The sequence below is a fragment of the Dermacentor silvarum genome, chromosome 6 (genome assembly GCF_013339745.2).
Source record: "Dermacentor silvarum isolate Dsil-2018 chromosome 6, BIME_Dsil_1.4, whole genome shotgun sequence".
Taxonomy (NCBI): Eukaryota; Metazoa; Arthropoda; class Arachnida; order Ixodida; family Ixodidae; genus Dermacentor; species Dermacentor silvarum.
Window position 1 is genome coordinate 187,639,072 of NC_051159.1, and position 17,371 is coordinate 187,656,442.

At 47.3% G+C, this 17,371-nt stretch overlaps 2 protein-coding genes across 2 annotated transcripts; both read left to right on the top strand.

Moving 5' to 3' along the window:
* Nucleotides 1–11,274: 11,274 nt before the first annotated feature.
* LOC125946374 (uncharacterized) lies at nucleotides 11,275–13,067 on the top strand. The gene is made up of 3 exons (XM_049669215.1): nucleotides 11,275–11,545; nucleotides 12,677–12,751; nucleotides 12,849–13,067. The coding sequence occupies exons 1-3, from the start codon at nucleotides 11,447–11,449 to the stop codon at nucleotides 13,065–13,067; spliced, it is 393 nt and encodes a 130-aa protein (XP_049525172.1). The 5' UTR covers nucleotides 11,275–11,446.
* Nucleotides 13,068–13,405: 338 nt separating this feature from the next.
* On the top strand, nucleotides 13,406–15,638 carry LOC125946466 (uncharacterized). Its single transcript, XM_049669960.1, has 2 exons — nucleotides 13,406–14,221; nucleotides 15,025–15,638. Exons 1-2 carry the CDS (start codon nucleotides 13,456–13,458, stop codon nucleotides 15,237–15,239), a joined length of 981 nt encoding a protein of 326 aa, XP_049525917.1. The 5' UTR covers nucleotides 13,406–13,455; the 3' UTR covers nucleotides 15,240–15,638.
* The last annotated feature ends 1,733 nt before the right edge of the window (nucleotides 15,639–17,371 follow it).

Genomic DNA, 17,371 nt, shown 5'->3' on the forward strand with positions numbered 1-17,371 from the left:
CTCCAACTTTCCCTTCATTGCCACAGAAAGTTGTCCGCGAGTGTAGGGAAGCTGAAACCAAGCGTCGCAGAAGAGAACATCTCGTGTTTAGATTGAGGGAAGCCGAGAGTTCGCGTAGGCGAAGAAATGAAGATCCGGAGGCTCCTGAACGTCGCTGGTGGAATTCATCGCGATACTACGCAGAACATCGCAAATAAATCCTGAGCGCCAGGAAATAGAGGAGGCATGTAAAAAAAAATTATGCGTCGCTCTGCTATTGCAAACACCAGAGCCCAGCGAAGACGGGGGAAACACAGCAATAGTTAGACTAAGTGTGTAGTTTGCCACTACTTTACTAGGCTTTCCCCATCTTTGCTGGACTCTAGTGTTTGCGATAACAGAGCCACTCATAATTTTTTTATCTGTTTGAATAATGAATTTCAATTTATTGGTGCTTGTGTATACACGTTTTAAGTACAAAATGAAAAGGCAGTATCCTTAGACCAAGGCTAGTCTTGGATTGAATTTAAAACATAAAATTTAAAAAAATTAAGGACGCTTAAGCTTCGCCTTTAAAGATTAAAACGCGATAGCGTTAACGGGACCCGCTCGCATGCGGCAAGTAGGCTTCATTCACTGCAACACTGAACATGCGAAAGCCGGCTTACAAAGACCAATCTTACACCTATCCCCATAAAGTCGGCTTCACTTTTAAACTGAAATGCATTGCTCGAAAGACGTTTTTCCAGGAGCAATATAAGTGGTCTTATATTAAAAATGTCGCAGTTTCACCCGAAACGCGAAGCATCGATTGCGATAGCAACTTAGTAGAGAGCTATACAGAGTAAGGATAGTAGTTTTATCAGCTGTATAAACTTGGACATGCAGCAGCACCAGCAACGCGCAGAACTGTTGTCGACGCCGTCGCCGTGTTGCCCGCGTTCGCACCGAACGCGCGCGGCGTTGGTGACTGTTGGCAGGGCCTCTGGGGGCGGCTCAGAGGTTTTCGACGAGATCAGAACGGGAAACTCGTCGAGCAGCGCCAGAAGTATTACCACCTTCCCGCCTCGCAAGGTTTTTATAAATGTCACAGTTTCGCCCTAAGGGCGAAGCAATGAATGCGATAGCAACACAGCAATGTCATACGAAGTAAGGTGAGCGGCTTTGGTAGCAACAACACGCAGAACTGTTGTCGACGCCATCGGCGTTTTGCCCGCGTTAGCTCAAAATGCGTGCGGCGTTGGTGACTGTTGCTGGAGCCTCTGATATAAATAGGCACTTGGTGCCGCAGCTAAACGTCGCCTCCCTTCCCTCCCCCTCCCCCACGGCCTCTCGCGCGTCCGAAGAAGGCGCGTTTGCTCTACATATATGGTGATTGTAAAGGAGAAAAGAGACGCCTACTTCTGCAGCCCTTAAGCGAGCACGGCGCAGAACGCGCGTTTGTTCTCCGCCGTGCGTTCACTCCCCGTGAAAGACGCGCCCCTCGCGCCCTTTCACTCGCACATACAGCGTTCGGCGCGCGGCGACGATTTCATCTCCAAATGACGTCATACGGAACCTCACGGCGACGGCGACGGCGACGGCGACGGCGACGCCGACGGCAGAAATCTGCTTTTGTGTGTCCATATAATTGCTATCGCAATAATAAATACGCATTTGGTGCCGCAGCTAAACGTCGACTCCCCTCCCTCTCTCCCTCCCACCCTCTCTCCCGTCCCTCCACGGTTTTTCGCGCGACGGAAGAAGTCGCGTTTGCTCTCTCTCTCTCTCTCTCTCTCTCTCTATATATATATATATATATATATATATATGTGTGTGTGTGTGTGTGTGTGTGTGTGTGTGTGTGTGTGTGTGTGTGTGTGTGTGTGTGTGTGTGTGTGTGTGTGTGTGTGGTGATTGTAAAGGAGGAAAGAGACGCTTAATTCTGCAGCCCTTCAGGGAGCACGGCGCAGAACGCGCGTTTGTTCTCCGCCGTGCGTTCGCTCCCCGTGAAAGTGCGCGTCCCTCGCGCCCTTTCACTCGCACATGCAGCGTCCGGCGCGCGGCGACGATTTCATCGCCGTTGACGTCATACGGAACCTCACGGCGACGGCGACGCCGACGGCAGAAATCCTCTTTGAGTGTCCATATAATTGCTATCGCAATAAAAGCAGGAATTCAAGACATTGTAGTTTGATAAATTCAAGTTTGTTCACTAACGCCTCGCGCCACGCAGAGGGCCTGTTTCATCGGAGAGCCAAAATGATCCACGGTTCGGGATGATTTTAACGCGAAAGCGTTAAGGGCCCCGTGTCGCAGAAAATCCGGCGTCGGCATTGGCGCCCGCGGCCGAGAAAATCATCCCCAACCATGCAGGCCCTCCAAATATATTTAGTTATGCCACACCATTCTATCATTAATGTTGCTGTTATCTTGTCTTGTATTCTTGGCAAAGCTATTCCTCGGAATTTTGAGAATGACAATCCACAAACAAATGTCATGAAACAAAACACCCACAGCGCATGCCTTTTATGCTAAATCTTCTCAGACTGAAATATTAAAAGTACGAAACAAAAACGGAAACCTGAAAATTATGAAATTTTTTGGCGCGGCTGTGCATTATCTCCGGGATCGCCCCACGCAAGAGGCCGCGTTTCTACCAGAAAGCACATCTTCGTGCATAGCGTTCGCCGCCAGTGTTTCCCGGTAACCATTACGGCTGCTTAACCTGCAGTTTTCGGGAAGCATGAGAAGCAGTCAGGCATCTTTGAATGCTATCGTGTTCCACTCTTAAAAGCGAAGCTTAAGCGTTCTCCCAATTTTTGGCTCTCCGATCACGGCCGCTGGATAAAAAAATGTCACAGTTTCGCCCTAAGGGCGAAGCAATGCATGCGATAGCAACACAGCAATGTCATACGAAGTAAGGTGAGCGGCTTTGGTAGCAATATGAATTGTAGTAAACATGAGCTGATTAAGTAAGCAGGTGTGCTGCGGCGTAAGTAGACCGACATGAAGAGAGACTCGATGACCACGAGAAGGCGCGTGTGAAACGGTGGTGTTGATGAGAAGCGCTTCCCGTGGGCAGCGCGCGTGCGAAGGGACACACCTGTAGCGCTGCACTGCCGATCCGGGCAGCATTACATGTGTAGCGTGCGTTGGAAAATGTGACCCGACTATTACTAACTGAATGAACAAGCGTGGTGTGAGCGCGCACAAACAAACATGAAGAGATCACACTGAATGACTGCAGACAACGACTGTCAAAACGCTGGCAGCAAGCATACGCCGCTGCGGGCGAAGGTACGTGCGGTCTATCGCTTCAACAGAAACTGAGCCGCGAATGCAGCATAGAGGTCAGAGCCGTGTGGAGATAAGAGACGGTGCGGCGAGCGACGAGCGCGGTTGTTGGCAGAAGAAAAGTGCCCCCCCCCCCCCCCCCCCCCGCTTCCTCCGGCGCTGGCTTCCCGCTTCCTTGCTTGCGCGTGGGAGAGATAAGAGACCGTGCGGTCGAGCGACGAGCGCGGTTGTTGGCACAGTAGAAGTCCCCCCCCCCCCCCCCCCCCCCCGCTCCCTCCGGCGCTGGCTTCCCGCTTCGTTGCTTGCGCGTGGGGGATTGAGTGCGTTCGCTCTCCGTGATAGCGCGTCCCAGCACGCTTGCGCTGGGGCATACGGCGCGCGGTGAAGATTTTATCTATACGGAACCTCACGGCGACGGCGACGACGACGGCGACGGCGACGGCGACGGCGACGCCGACGGCAGAAATCCGGTTGAAGTGTCCATATAATTGCTATCGCAATAAAAAAAATGTCACAGTTTCGCCCTAAGGGCGAAGCAATGAATGCGATAGCAACAGAGCAATGTCATACGAAGTAAGGTGAGCGGCTCTGGTAGCAACAACACGCAGAACTGTTGTCGACGCCATCGGCGTTTTGCCCGCGTTAGCTCAAAATGCGTGCGGCGTTGGTGACTGTTGCTGGAGCCTCTGATATAAATAGGCACTTGGTGCCGCAGCTAAACGTCGGCTCCCTTCCCTCCCCCTCCCCCACGGACTCTCGCGCGTCTGAAGAAGGCGCGTTTGCTCTACATATATGGTCATTGTAAAGGAGAAAAGAGACGCCTACTTCTGCAGCCCTTAAGCGAGCATGGCGCAGAACGCGCGTTTGTTCTCCGCCGTGCGTTCCCTCCCTGTGAAAGCGCGCGTCCCTCGCGCCCTTTCACTCGCACATACAGCGTTCGGCGGCGCGCGGCGACGATTTCATCTCCAAATGACGTCATACGGAACCTCACGGCGACGGCGACGGCGACGGCGACGGCGACGCCGACGGCGACGGCGACGCCGACGGCAGAAATCTGCTTTTGAGTGTCCATATAATTGCTATCGCAATAAAAATAAAGTTTTTTATCCAGCGGCCGTGCTCCGATGCTGTCTGAATCAGTGTAATCGGTGTAAGCGAAGCTTTGAAAGAATACTGCGCAAAACGGCACACCAGTGTAAGAAGCGCGCAGTCGTTTTCGACGATGAGCACGTCCCGAACGTAACTCGTCCGAAATGGTAAAATCCGCGACGGCGCACAAAGATCAAAGGTAAACAACAAATTGATAACAGTGGTTATGCTGTGAAAATTGGTTACTGTCAAAAAGCAAACCATGTTGATGTGCTAATAAAGTTTTAAAATAGGGGCCCACAAAGTTTGGGACCCCAAATAGCTTAGCGGGTGTTAAAGTTGGGGCATAAATATTAAAATAAAATATACCATTATTATGATATGAAGAGTAATTTAGATTTTTGCGTTTAATAACAATTTAGAACTTATTCTATTAGCAACAAGCAACTTGTTGCGCTTAGTTTTGAGTAACCAACTTTACGTACCTTCACCCAGCCAAGTCAATCCGTGTTAGGCCTACGAGCCTTGAAATCGACAATCTACAAACACCCGCGTCTAATGAATCAATATTCTTTACACATCTTAGTTGATAGAAAGCGATAACCGCAGTCAGTTCTCCTAGCTTAAGAACTTCACGCGTTACCACGAATCGAGCCTAGTTTGGTGCTAGGTTAGAGCCGTCGCTTCGATGGGCGCCGCCATGTTTGTTGGAGAAAGCTTTGGGGCAGCTCTTGGGCCTCCACTAAATCTATGAAATAGCGTGTCCGACGCAAACTCCAAACACAGCTGGCGTTTTGCGCATGCGCAGTGACTTCGACGCTATTTCTTTGAGGGCCCAAAACGTTTGAGGCCTTTATTCTAAAACTAATAATTGCTGGGGTTTTACGTGCCAAAACCACGATATGATTGGGAGGCATGACGCAGTAGGGGACTCCGGATTAATTTTGGTCACCTCTGGTTCTTTAACGCACACCTTAATTTAAGTACACGGGTGTTCCTGCATTTCGCCTTGATCGAAATACGGCCGCCGTGGCCGGTAATCAAACTCGCGTCCTCCAGCCAGCAGCCCGACCCCTCACAAGCTAAGCTAACACGGTGGGTGAAGTTCATGTGACGTGGTGCACTGATGTCATCGTGGCAAACATGTTTCGATATTAGCAGAATGTGTATCTGCATCCGTCACGTTACGGGCGAACCATCTAGAAATAAAAGCACCAGAACCCACCTTTGGTTTGGTTCTTGCTCCCATTCCTTTTTATACGTTCTCGCATACTTGGCCCATTTCCCCATGTTTGTATTTTCCTATCTGAGGAGGATTCGATCTTACGTCCAACCTATCGGAATTAATCTAGCAGGAGAAGGAAAATGACAGTAAAGCTTCGCGCGAGATACGTGGAGTAGGTCGAAAGCTGCGCCCGGCGCGATACTTCACCCAGCATTAAGACATGGCCATGAACACACTGGGGCATGTCATCCACCCGCGCTTCCCTTCTTTCATGTCGGCGCCACGATCGCCCGACGGCCTCGACCCTATTTTACTGCTCTCCTTTCCTGAGCACAGCCATGTTAGTGCAGTGTACTGTGAAAAACTCACTACTCCCAGGTTCATCCCGATGCCCGGGGATTGGGTGCATAACGGTCAGGCGGGGTGTAAGTTAAAGTGCATCAAAGGTCAAAGCCACCGGCTCAGACAACGGCACAGAGAGGGAAGGGGAGGGGGGGGGGGGGGTTGAGTCATTTCGCGCACGCACAGCCACGCGGCCGGCTCAGCCAGCTGAAACATAGCCTTCGAGATTTGCTTCTACCCGGTCAGAGCCACCTCTGAAGTGTGGATTAGGGCTCCACTTTGACCCAAACAATGCCAAGTCGCCGATTTTCAGTAGCCCAAATATAGAACCATAGCCAACTCGTCCAAGTCGACGCCAAACATTTTTTCCTGTAGCCCAATTTGGCTGTATATAGCCAAACCTGGCAACACTGGTCCGACGAAGGAAACTGCTTATATAGTTCGGTCCTCACATTACCGACTTGAAGTGAACCACTCTTAGCATAGTACGATGCACACACAGAGAGTGGGAAGCGGCGACACGGCGCAGTGCTAATACCGCGGTACAGGCACCGTTCTTGAACGAAGGCTGTCGGTCGCAGTCACCGGCGCTTCCATGAACGAAGTGCAACTACGGAGAGTGGTAGATCTGCGTGTATTTTTATGCTTCCAGATTTATTAGTTACCGAAAACACATTTGCCTCTTATGCTAAAGAGGCAAAAGGTGATGGTCCTTTCGATACTGCATCCTAAGCAACAACACCGCTCGTTGCCACGCGAGTACGGCAGGCATCGGCATTTTCGCGTGCCAGTGCGGCTAGGTGGTCGTTGTCGCCGTTTTCGATGTGACCGGGACATTCATGCCTTCTCGTCTCAGTGTGATCGCTTCTGATATGTACATGAGAAGTGTTCATATATGCTTTGAACATTTCCTCATTATTTGGTGTGAGTGTGCGCGGTTTCTACTGTACTTGAAGCGAACAGCGAGCGGTGGCCGTACGCGTGCCGATGTAAACAAATGCGCCGTTGTTGTGTTGCATAAATACTCTGCGCGCAGTGTTGCCCCTTCAAAAAGCTATGGCCACTGTGGTCAAGACTTAGCTATAAAAGCAGTTTTTATCATCATATTAGCGTACGTTCTGTGCAGTCTAACAGTGGCAAGTGCATGAACTCGGCTGCTACGATACGGCTAACCTCCGCTGAGCGGAATCAACCCCAGCTTGCACTTGATGTGGGCGGCTGGCGAGTGCTCACGTTCGTGCATTTCAACTTCCGAAGCATGTTTGGATTCATATTCGGTACGATACATATGAATAACAGGAATACAAGCGTAGGCGCTGTGTCAATCGCGTTACGGTGCGATCGCACCGTAACGCGATTGACACGCGATTGACACACGATGTGCCTCTGAACGAATACATCGATGTATTCGTTCAGAGGCACATAGCACGGTGACTGGTTTTGTCAGCGTAGCTGCACGAAATCCCGACATCATATTTCGACGACTTGCGGTTGTAAGTCGCACCAGAGTCGTTGACGGCCTAGGCGTCCTGTTCAACAAGCGTCCATTCGCACAAAACGAAAATTACAACGACTTACAAATGCACAAAACCATTTCAGCTCGCTTCTTGCAGCGTGCTTCGTAACGTTAAAGTTGCCACACTTCCTCGAATTTCCGACGTAGTTGTTTGTTTCACCGTTTTGTTTGTTTCACATCAGGGCTCCCGCCACCCCGCTGCGCAAGGAAACTGGTCAACAGCTGCTCACCATGTGCAAGACTGAGCAGATCTTTCCGTAGCCATGTCCTATGGTGCTGAGTACATGGGCCGAACGTCTTTTCATTTTTGGCTCTCAGTAACGCTGTTTTATTTTTATTAATGAAACCTTCTTGAGACGAATCGTCCGTATAAAAATATGTACTATTAAGAAGATTCATCTCAACACTAAAGATATAAAACTAGTAATAAAATAGTATTTAAAAAGTCACATAATTTACATACTGCGATTTTTACCGAAAATAATTACTCAAAAATAGGTGCTTTCCTAAAATACCGAAGGCCTTCAGCAAGTTCCCCCCCTCCGAAAAAACGTCCTGGCTACGGGCCTGTGTCATTGGCTTCATTCTCTGACTTAGATCTTCTCTTACTTCATTCCCTTAACTCCTAGCCATTCGCTTCGTTTAAGTTCTTTCACCTCGGTGCTGGTTTATAGATACGCTTTCAGGGCGTGGCGTCATTCAGTCATAGAGCGTCAGTCAGCCACAGCAGCTGACGGCGCGACCACACTATTCAGGCGCATTATTAGATGCGCAAGCAATTCTATGCCTACCCTTCGAGAATACCCGTCTGTCAGTCTGTTACGTAAGACCAAGCGCTGTAAAGAAATTAATGTATTGTGGGGATGTCGGCCGCATGGCAGCACCGCTGCGCACAATCATCACCTTCGGCGCTGACTCACCCGCCCGTGCCACGCGCATCGAACCTTAGGGCGGAGCGGGATCAGGAGGCTGGACGGCAGTTGGCCTGGGGCTTTCGTCAGTAAAGGTTGTTCTTTGCTTGTCTCCCGCAATCCGTGTCGTCTTTGAGAGCCTCAGCTGGTTACTGGCTCTGAAGCCACGGCCCCGAGCCCACAGTATAAAACAGAACAAATTTGAAAGGAAAAAAGTTCACCGCCGATTACGATACTCCCGAATGCGAAATTTGAATGCAAATCTGTACGTGTTTTCATTTCGCGATGGCGCAAACTATGTCTCGTTCGGCACGTTGCAAACAGAGCCAAGTGTGGCGCGACTTCCTCGCTAATCTGGAGATCGCGAGAGCCAGCGCGTAGGTGACGCGTGGGCGCGATTCACAGCAGCCGCCGCTGACAGACACCCCAGACGACGCGCGCTACTCTGGCCCCAACGTCGCCGCACTACGCTTCTCACGTTTTCGCCATGCCCTCCACCACTTTCCGTCTCATGGTTCTGCTGCACCGTGCTCTCCGCTTTCCTCCTCGCGTCTTTAATCCCTCGCGGCGCTCCGCGTTCGCTCTTTCATCCTTCGCTGCGCTCGTTCTCTCGGTTACGAGTGACAACGCCGACGCTCGCCGCAGGAACGAGCGCCTATTAGCGGCGAGAAGTTGGATGGCGCCCTCTACGAGTGACGTCACGGCCAGGACGGCGCTCGCTCGGCTGCTGCGCGCGCTCGTTCCCTTCGTGTATGCTTGGGGTATTGGTGGCCCGAGCGGTACTTATACACTTTTCCAGCGGCACTCTCGAACCAGCGAGCCGCAAGCCGATTTTTGCCGCCTGGTGACGAGAGTAGTAGGCTTGTGAGCAACGCCTCCTTCCTCTGGGCTGTTGCTGGAGCGTGTTCCCCGTTGACGTTATGTGGTGGCTCTTCAATGCGTGCGCTGTTTTGCTGTTTTTGTGAAACATTGAAATGTCGTTCAAGAACAGTCTATCAACAGGGCACTACTGCGTTGTTTACGGCTGCAGTTATAACCAGAAGAAGAGGAACGCTGCAAGAAAAGAGCTCTGCGGCACGCACAACGTGTTGCAAGAGGTGTGCGGATGCAACGTGTATTTGCTGCATCGGTTTCCCGCTGACGCCGATTTGAAAAGACAGTGGGTCGCCGCAGTCAACAGAAAAGATTTTGTGCCGTCGCCCTCATCACGTGTATGTTCTGCGCATTTTGTTGACGGCAAGCGCACCGATCTAAACCCCGTGCCGATGCTTCGCCTCGGATACGAAAGAAAGGTAAGACTTGGTAAAGCACATGGCAGTCGAAGCGTCTCTTACTGGATGATGCAAAATTACTCATTATAGGTACTCAAAGGACGAAGACGTGTAGTAAAGCACGACGGTCCACAGTTAAAGAAAAAGGTATTACGAGGCTTCTTAGCGACCGAACCGTTAATAATTGGTGGTGCTTTTTCAGAGGACAGCTGAGAACGTAGCACCAGCCTCACCATTAGGCATTCACAATCTCGACACAGGAAAAGCTGACTTTCCCAAGGACGCTTGCCAGGAAAAGGTTGAACTCTTTCTTTTTTTTTTCTACGAGAACTGTGTAATTTCTTGTTAACGCCGTGATTGCGAGACGACGTTTTCTATCGTATGCTTACAGGATGACACCTCCAGCGAAGGGCTGCGTTTGCTCTGTGCTGCCGCTTCTATGAAGGTATGTACACGGAAAGTTGTCTCGGAAGGCTACTTTCGTGCCAGTTGCAAGCGGGCAGCTGCCGCCAATGAACCAACATATGGGCTAGCGAGTAAATGCAGGATTTCTCCACAACATAGCACCGCGCTCGCTTGTTCACTTTTCATTTGTACTACCGACGTCCCAAGAGACGAGGGGGAGGCGGTGATGGAAAAACTGCCGCTCATCCAACCGTGCTTATGACGAATGACTACTGCATTTACTAGTCATCTCGACACAGGAAAAGCCGACTTTCCCAAGGACGCTTGCTTGTTGCGAGCGGGCAGCTGCCGCCAATGAACCAACATATGGGCTAGCGAGTAAATGCAGGATTTCTCCACAACATCGCACCGCGCTCGCTTGTTCACTTTTAATTTGTACTACCGACGTCCCAAGAGACGAGGGGGAGGCGGTGATGGAAAAACTGCCGCTCATCCAACCGTGCTTATGACGAATGACTACTGCATATACTAGTCATCTCGCACGCACAGTGCATCAGTCACCGCACTTGTGCGAGCACGACGCTGCAAGCGCTTGCAACAGTCATGTTTTGCAAATCACTGCCCTCGCCTCTGCTGCGCAGCGTTTCGATCTATTATTCAGCATCATTGTTAGTGGGGCCTGACGTTTAGTTGTTTGTATGTTGCATTTTCATTGCATAGGCAGAAATGCTATAGAAAATGTGCGATGATACTGGCGAATATATATACGCGTGTATTTGTGTATAAATACAAATTACCAGAGGTAGCACTTCAAGAAGACTTCATTTATTTTGTCGACATTTCTGTTGGAACCAGACCATTTTCATAAAAAAACGTCGGGCTCTGACCGAAACGCTGATGAAATAAAATGGGGTGTTCTTGAAATGCTACCTATGATGCTAATCTTCTTGTGGCAAGAAAAGACACACACACACACTCGCACGTATTTGACATTGGACGTGGTATGCTCCTATCTGTGGTACGACATTTCTGTCGAGGGCAATGCATTCAAAGCACTGTTTTCATATTGCGTCAGATGCCTGCGGAAGCTCACGCTGCTCCTTCTGAGGAGCAGGACTCGGGCAGTGAGCAGCAAGGTTTTCACGACAGAAGTGGTGAATGCCAGAAGCAGCATGTAAGTGTAAATGCTTCATGACTGGCTGTGGTAATACACACACAGACAAGAAGGATATAGACACAACGGGCACAAAGTCACAACTGTTTTATTGGACATGACGAAATGCACTTTTATTGTCTTCATGAAACACACACACCTCCGGCAGCAGACACGAATAACTATGAAAATAAAACTAGATAAACATATTCAACAGTCCTATGTCATCTAAACAAAACAAAGCAATGCATTCAAAGCACTGTTTTCATATTGCTGCAGATGCCTGCGCAAGCTCACGCTGCTCCTTCTGAGGAGCAGGACTCGGGCAGTGAGCAGCAAGGTTTTCACGACAGAAGTGGTGAATGCCAGAAGCAGCATGTAAGTGTAAATGCTTCATGACTGGCTGTGGTAATACACACACGGACAAGAAGGATATAGACACAACGGGCGCAAAGTCACAACTGTTTTATTGGACATGACGAAATGCACTTTTATTGTCTTCATGAAACACACACACCTCCGGCAGCAGACACGAATAACTATGAAAAAAAACTAGATAAACATATTCAACAGTCCTATGTCATCTAATCCAAACAAACAAAACCTAGAGGAAACTCTAAACAAACTTGACACTGACGTCACACATCTGTAGCAGGATTTCTACACGTGCTCCGCAAGAAAACGAATTCCTTATCGGACATTGCGAGTCACAGAAGTGACACACACTTATCTCCCATATTTCTTATATGGAAGGCTTCAATGAATTCCCCATTTATTTTTTGTTGGTCTGTCGAAAGAATCTTTGTGTCTGTGAACATTGATGTGTAGCCATATGAACTACAATAACACGGGAATTGTGTCCCTTAGCCTGGTGTTGCGGAGTCATGCTCCTGAGCCTGGGTTGTTGCAACACTGCATTACGTAGTTCAGCACGCACACATCTGGTCGCTCATTGTAGTTCATGCGGCTGCTCACCATTGTTTCCAGTCGCAAAGATTCTGTCAACAGACCGGCAAAAAATAAACGGGGAATTAATTGAAGCCTTCCATATTAGAAATATGGGAGAGAAGTGTCCGAGTCCGGCGTCCATCACGTTGTGCGATAAGGAATTTGATTACTTGCGGAGCACGTGTAGAAATCCTGCGACAGATGTGTGACGTCAGCCACAAGTTTGTTAAGAGTTTCCTTTGGGTTTTGTTTGTATTGCTTAAATGACATAGGACTGTTGAATATGTTTATCTAGTTTTTTCTCAGAGTTATTCGTGTCCACCGCCGGGGGTGTCTGTGTTTCATGAAGATAATGAAAGTGCATTTCGTCGTGTCCAATAAAACAGTTGCGAGTTTGCACCTGTGGTGTCTATTTATTTCTTGTCCATGTGTGTATTGCGCAGCCAGTCATGAATCAGTACCAACTCACCCAATTGTCAGTACTGTTGTAAATGCTGTGGCATGTATATTTGTATTATACCGGTAGTGCATGTGTGTCACATCCAAAAATAATTGTTTCAGGAGCAAGAGGAAAATGCAACTCTGGCTGCTGCGGATGCCATCTTGCATCTTTGCCACGTTACACTGGCCCCACCTGTACGTATCTTACACTCAACATGGTAGACTGGCAACTGTGGTACCACATCTAAGGTGAGAGTAATGCATTCAAAGCATTGTTTTCATATTACTGCAGATTCCTGCAGAAGCTCGCGCTGCCTCTGCTGAGGAGCAGGACACAGGCACTGACATGCAAGACTTCAATGACACAAGTGGTGAACGCCAGAAGCATCATGTAAGTCTAAATGCTGTGGAGTGTATATGTGTATGTATACCTAAAACACATGTGTTTAATGAAAACCAGGAGATAATGAAGCCAAAAAATGTGAAGGGGCACGTTAATTGTACTTTTTAAATGTATTGTAGTAATTGTGACACAGATGTGAAGTAAGTGAAGTGGATGAAAAGACAACTTCCCACTGGCAGGGACCAAACCTGCAACCTTTGGATATCGTGCCTGATTCTCGACTAATTGAGCTACAGCGGTGGTCATCCTCTCGTAAAGTTTATCGGGTATTTATGTGCATGCAAATCTGGGTGTGTTGCTCGAGTGCTGGCAAAGAAAGAGTGTACAGTTGTCCTGTGTATAACCTGTACATACCTGATAGTGTATTATCCACTGACAGCAACTCCTGCATGGTAGACACACTTATGTATACTATTACAAATATGTGTGTGTTTATCATTGTTTGTTCAGCCTCACCATATACTCAATACAAAGAACCTGCAGGGTTCTGAAGCTTATGTTTCTTTGCCTGCAGGTGCAAACACGTGACCAGTGGACACAGTGGGAAGCCAACCCGTATGACGACCACACATATGTCCAGTATCTGCCCATTGGATTCAGGGGAAAATCATTTGCTGAGTCTTTAACTGGAGATGATATCATATTTTATACTGGCGTATCCCAGATAGTGTTTCAAAAGCTTGTGAAAGCGGTGTCTGCTTTGGCAAAGAAGCCAAGTGCCCTAACACGTGCTGACCAATTAATAATGTGTCTAATGAGGCTTCGCCTTGGGCTGCTGCATGGACACCTTGCACGAATTTTCAAGGTGTCTGTGTCGACTTTCAGCAACAACGATTTATACATGCTGGATTTGCTCAGCAAAATCATGAAGAACGTTGTTATATGGCTGCCGAAATCGTGCATACAGAACAGCATGCCGCAGTCCTTTGTGGAAAACAAGCATGATGACACAACATGCATCCTGGATTGTACTGAAGTGTTTCCGCAGCGTCCAAAAAAGCTGATGGCAAGGGCACAAACATACAGCAGTTACAAAGCTCACAATACTGTAAAATTCCTTGTAGCAATTGCCCCAAACGGGTTCATTATGTTCGTGTCCAAAGCTTACGGAGGGCGTGCCTCGGACAAATTCATAACAAATGACAGTGGCATCAGTCACTACCTTGGACATGGTGATGTTGTGATGGCGGACCGAGGCTTCGCACTCACAGACGAGATGCAAATTCAAGGTGTACGACTGAACACACCAGCATTCACTAAAGGTATCTGGCCATTATTTATCATTCTTGTTCTATGCTGTTGATTAAAGCTAATGTGCCCTGCTGAATCAAAGGGTTGACTTAAAATATAACGCCTTAATTCATTAGACTTCTGTTACCGGTGCAGCCTAGTAAAGATAGCACAGCAAGCTAGTGTAACGTTTTCTTTGCCTCAGCATGTTCACCTTTTCAGACCACGAGCATTGTACCAGAAAATGGAAAGCTGGCCTTCGAATTTTTCATAATTGTAAGTTTGATGTGAATGGCTGAAGCTTTAAATAATGGACTCATATGTGTGTTTGCCAAGTCACATGAAGCTAATGCCCAAGAAAACAAGGCTTATCACTTCCAATTATGGTTTAAACTCTCATAGTGGTTGGCAGAATACGTTGAGTTTGGCCAGGTATATAACTATAGCGTGCTGCGTTTTTTGTTTATAGTTCTAATCTGGGTTGCCAGGTTTGACAATATTTTTAGGCTATAGTGGTGCAAGAAAATGTTTAGGCTACTTTCTCGTTCCCTCGATTTGAGTCAAATTATCAAAATGTGGTAACATGCCAGCTGCTGGCATTCCAGTATGCGGTGAAAAAACATGGACCAAAGGCTTGTTTCCAACTCCTGCTTGAATTTCATGCTTGAACTTTGACATGATGCCAGAAATGATTACAAAAGTGACTAGAATGTATGCTTTAATCACACAACTGTGACTTTCAGCACATTCATGTCAGCTTCCTTTTTCTTGAATGTGCTGATTTGAATGTGCTGCATAACATGAGTGCCAACTGGCTGGTTTATTATCATTTCAGGAAAACCTCAGCTGACCAACAAGGAAGTGACAAGTACAAGAAGAATAGCATCAGTACGCATACATGTTGAGCGTGCCATTAACCGCTTAAAAACTTATAGAATATTCAAGCAAGCCCTGCCCATACGATCCAAGAAAACCATCAGTAAGATGGTATTTGTATGCGCAGGACTCTGCAACTTCAAGTCAGACCTGATCAAGAAGCCAGGTGTCTAAGAAAATAAATAGACTTCCACTATTTTTCGCCTCAATGTTTTAATTATCTAAACTTTGGTGTGGTAAAAATGGTGAATGATATAAGTGAGCTCTAAGGAAATGCATTGAAACCTCCCAGGCTGCATCATCTGCAAAATTTTCAGTGTTCCACACCATTTTTCAAGCACACCAGTGCAGAATTGAAAAGCTATGCACAGACTCATTTATTTGCATAAATCACATTTCACAAATTGCGACATACTCATCAGGTACGTCTAACTTTCCATCATTCAGCATGTCAGTCATGCGGGGAAGCAACTCAGAAAAGTAGAATTTTTTTAGTCGTGCCATATTTTTGGAAACATAGCTAGGATTAAAAGGAACCTCAATCACGACATCTTTCTGAGCGCTCCACACATAAAAAAAGCAAAGTGACTTTTTGGTGTAAAATAGCTGAATTTGCACCTGGCTGTAATAGCCATTCAGCCCGTTTTCTAGAAGGATCAACGTCCCATCCTGCCTCTTCTTGACATCATACTTGCCATGCTCAATTAGCTGTGAGATGTCATTCACAAAGGGGCATTTAATTTCTAGAATGGCATTCTCGCCATCGATCATGCCGTCTGGACTTGCCGAAAGCCACGGCATCTCTTCACTCACAACACTGCCCACTTTTGTGACTGATAAACCCGTTTTCTTTGAGAGCTGTACGCGAGCCACTGCCTCCATATGTTTTCCATGTTTAGTGGCTGCATTTCCAAAGAACACTGGCGACAACATTCTTGTTGCAGGCTCTTTCACCTGAAGTGGTTTCTTTTTTCGGCACTTTAGCCACATTGGATGCACTTAGTCGCACTCTGCGAGCAAACAGCCACAGCTGCGAAGACTGGTTAGCAGTTTCTGAGCTGAGGGCAGCAGCAGCTCCAGTAGATAATGCAACATATTTGCAGTAAAACGCGCTGCACAGTGCACAACCATTGGGAGCATTGTCCACGGAGTGGTCACCATGCACTATTTTTACCACGTCATCTGCTGTGTGGCGGTGTGGCCGTGGAGGGGCATTTAGGGTCTCGTATAGGAGTGTACCTGCATGAAAACATTGTGATGGAATCGTGAAAAACAATGGTGTTGCTTAACTGAAAAATATATTACCATCAAAGCCAGAGAGCTTTGCTCATGTGGCATATTATGCAGACTTACAAGCAGCAATATAGAGGCATGACAAAATTTAAGGTAATTTCCTTTTATCACGAATTTCAAGCAAACGAGTAGCAGTGTTGGGGAAGGTTGAAGTTTGAAATAATGGGAAACAACTGAACAGGGAATGACAATGTTCCAACAAGATAACTTGTCTCCAAGGCAGCAAATTTTATCACAAATGTTGCACACTAACATTGAAAGCACTCTTGCAGAGCCACAGATTTCCCAACATTCACTGAGAGTTTCAGAAAACCTTTGAAAGGCTTTGTCACTCATTTTGAAAGTACTACTACTCTTGAAGGACTGAAATTGCAGCCTCACAAGTGTCACTAACACGTGTATCAAAAATAGTGCTGGTGCACAACAGATATTTTGGGTCAGTCAGCAGACCACACATATTCAATAGACTTCTAGAGCACTGAGCTTGCAAATTTCCTTGCCGCTCCAAACACATAATCCCCACCTAGTAGAAGCTGTTATAGAAAAGTGGTAAAGCACGAGTGCTTTGGAGCCCTTCATCTAAACACTGCTTTTCATTGCTGCTTGTGGTACAAAAAAATTTATCTTTAAACCCACATTCAATTACAAATTGTACTATCTTATAGCAGGAAGGTGCATGGCAAGCTCAATGTAATTTATAAGCAGATTAACACTTTCAAATTACTGTTTATCAGACTAATCTGGCGGAACTTATTTTCTTGTGCTCATTCGATGCGAAAACGTTTTAGAAAAAGGATACCATCCATGAATGTCATCTCAACAGCCATTAAGCAGAATGTTTGAATCATGCAAGCCTTAACGTGTTTGGAACAATTTTACAAAATAATGTAACATGAAACTAGAAATAAACACACGAGATGTTGATGGGACATGCAGCAACTTCTTAATAGACAATCAATGATGCACTTTCCAATCTGATTCAGGCAGTTTTTTTTTTTGTTCATCAGCACATA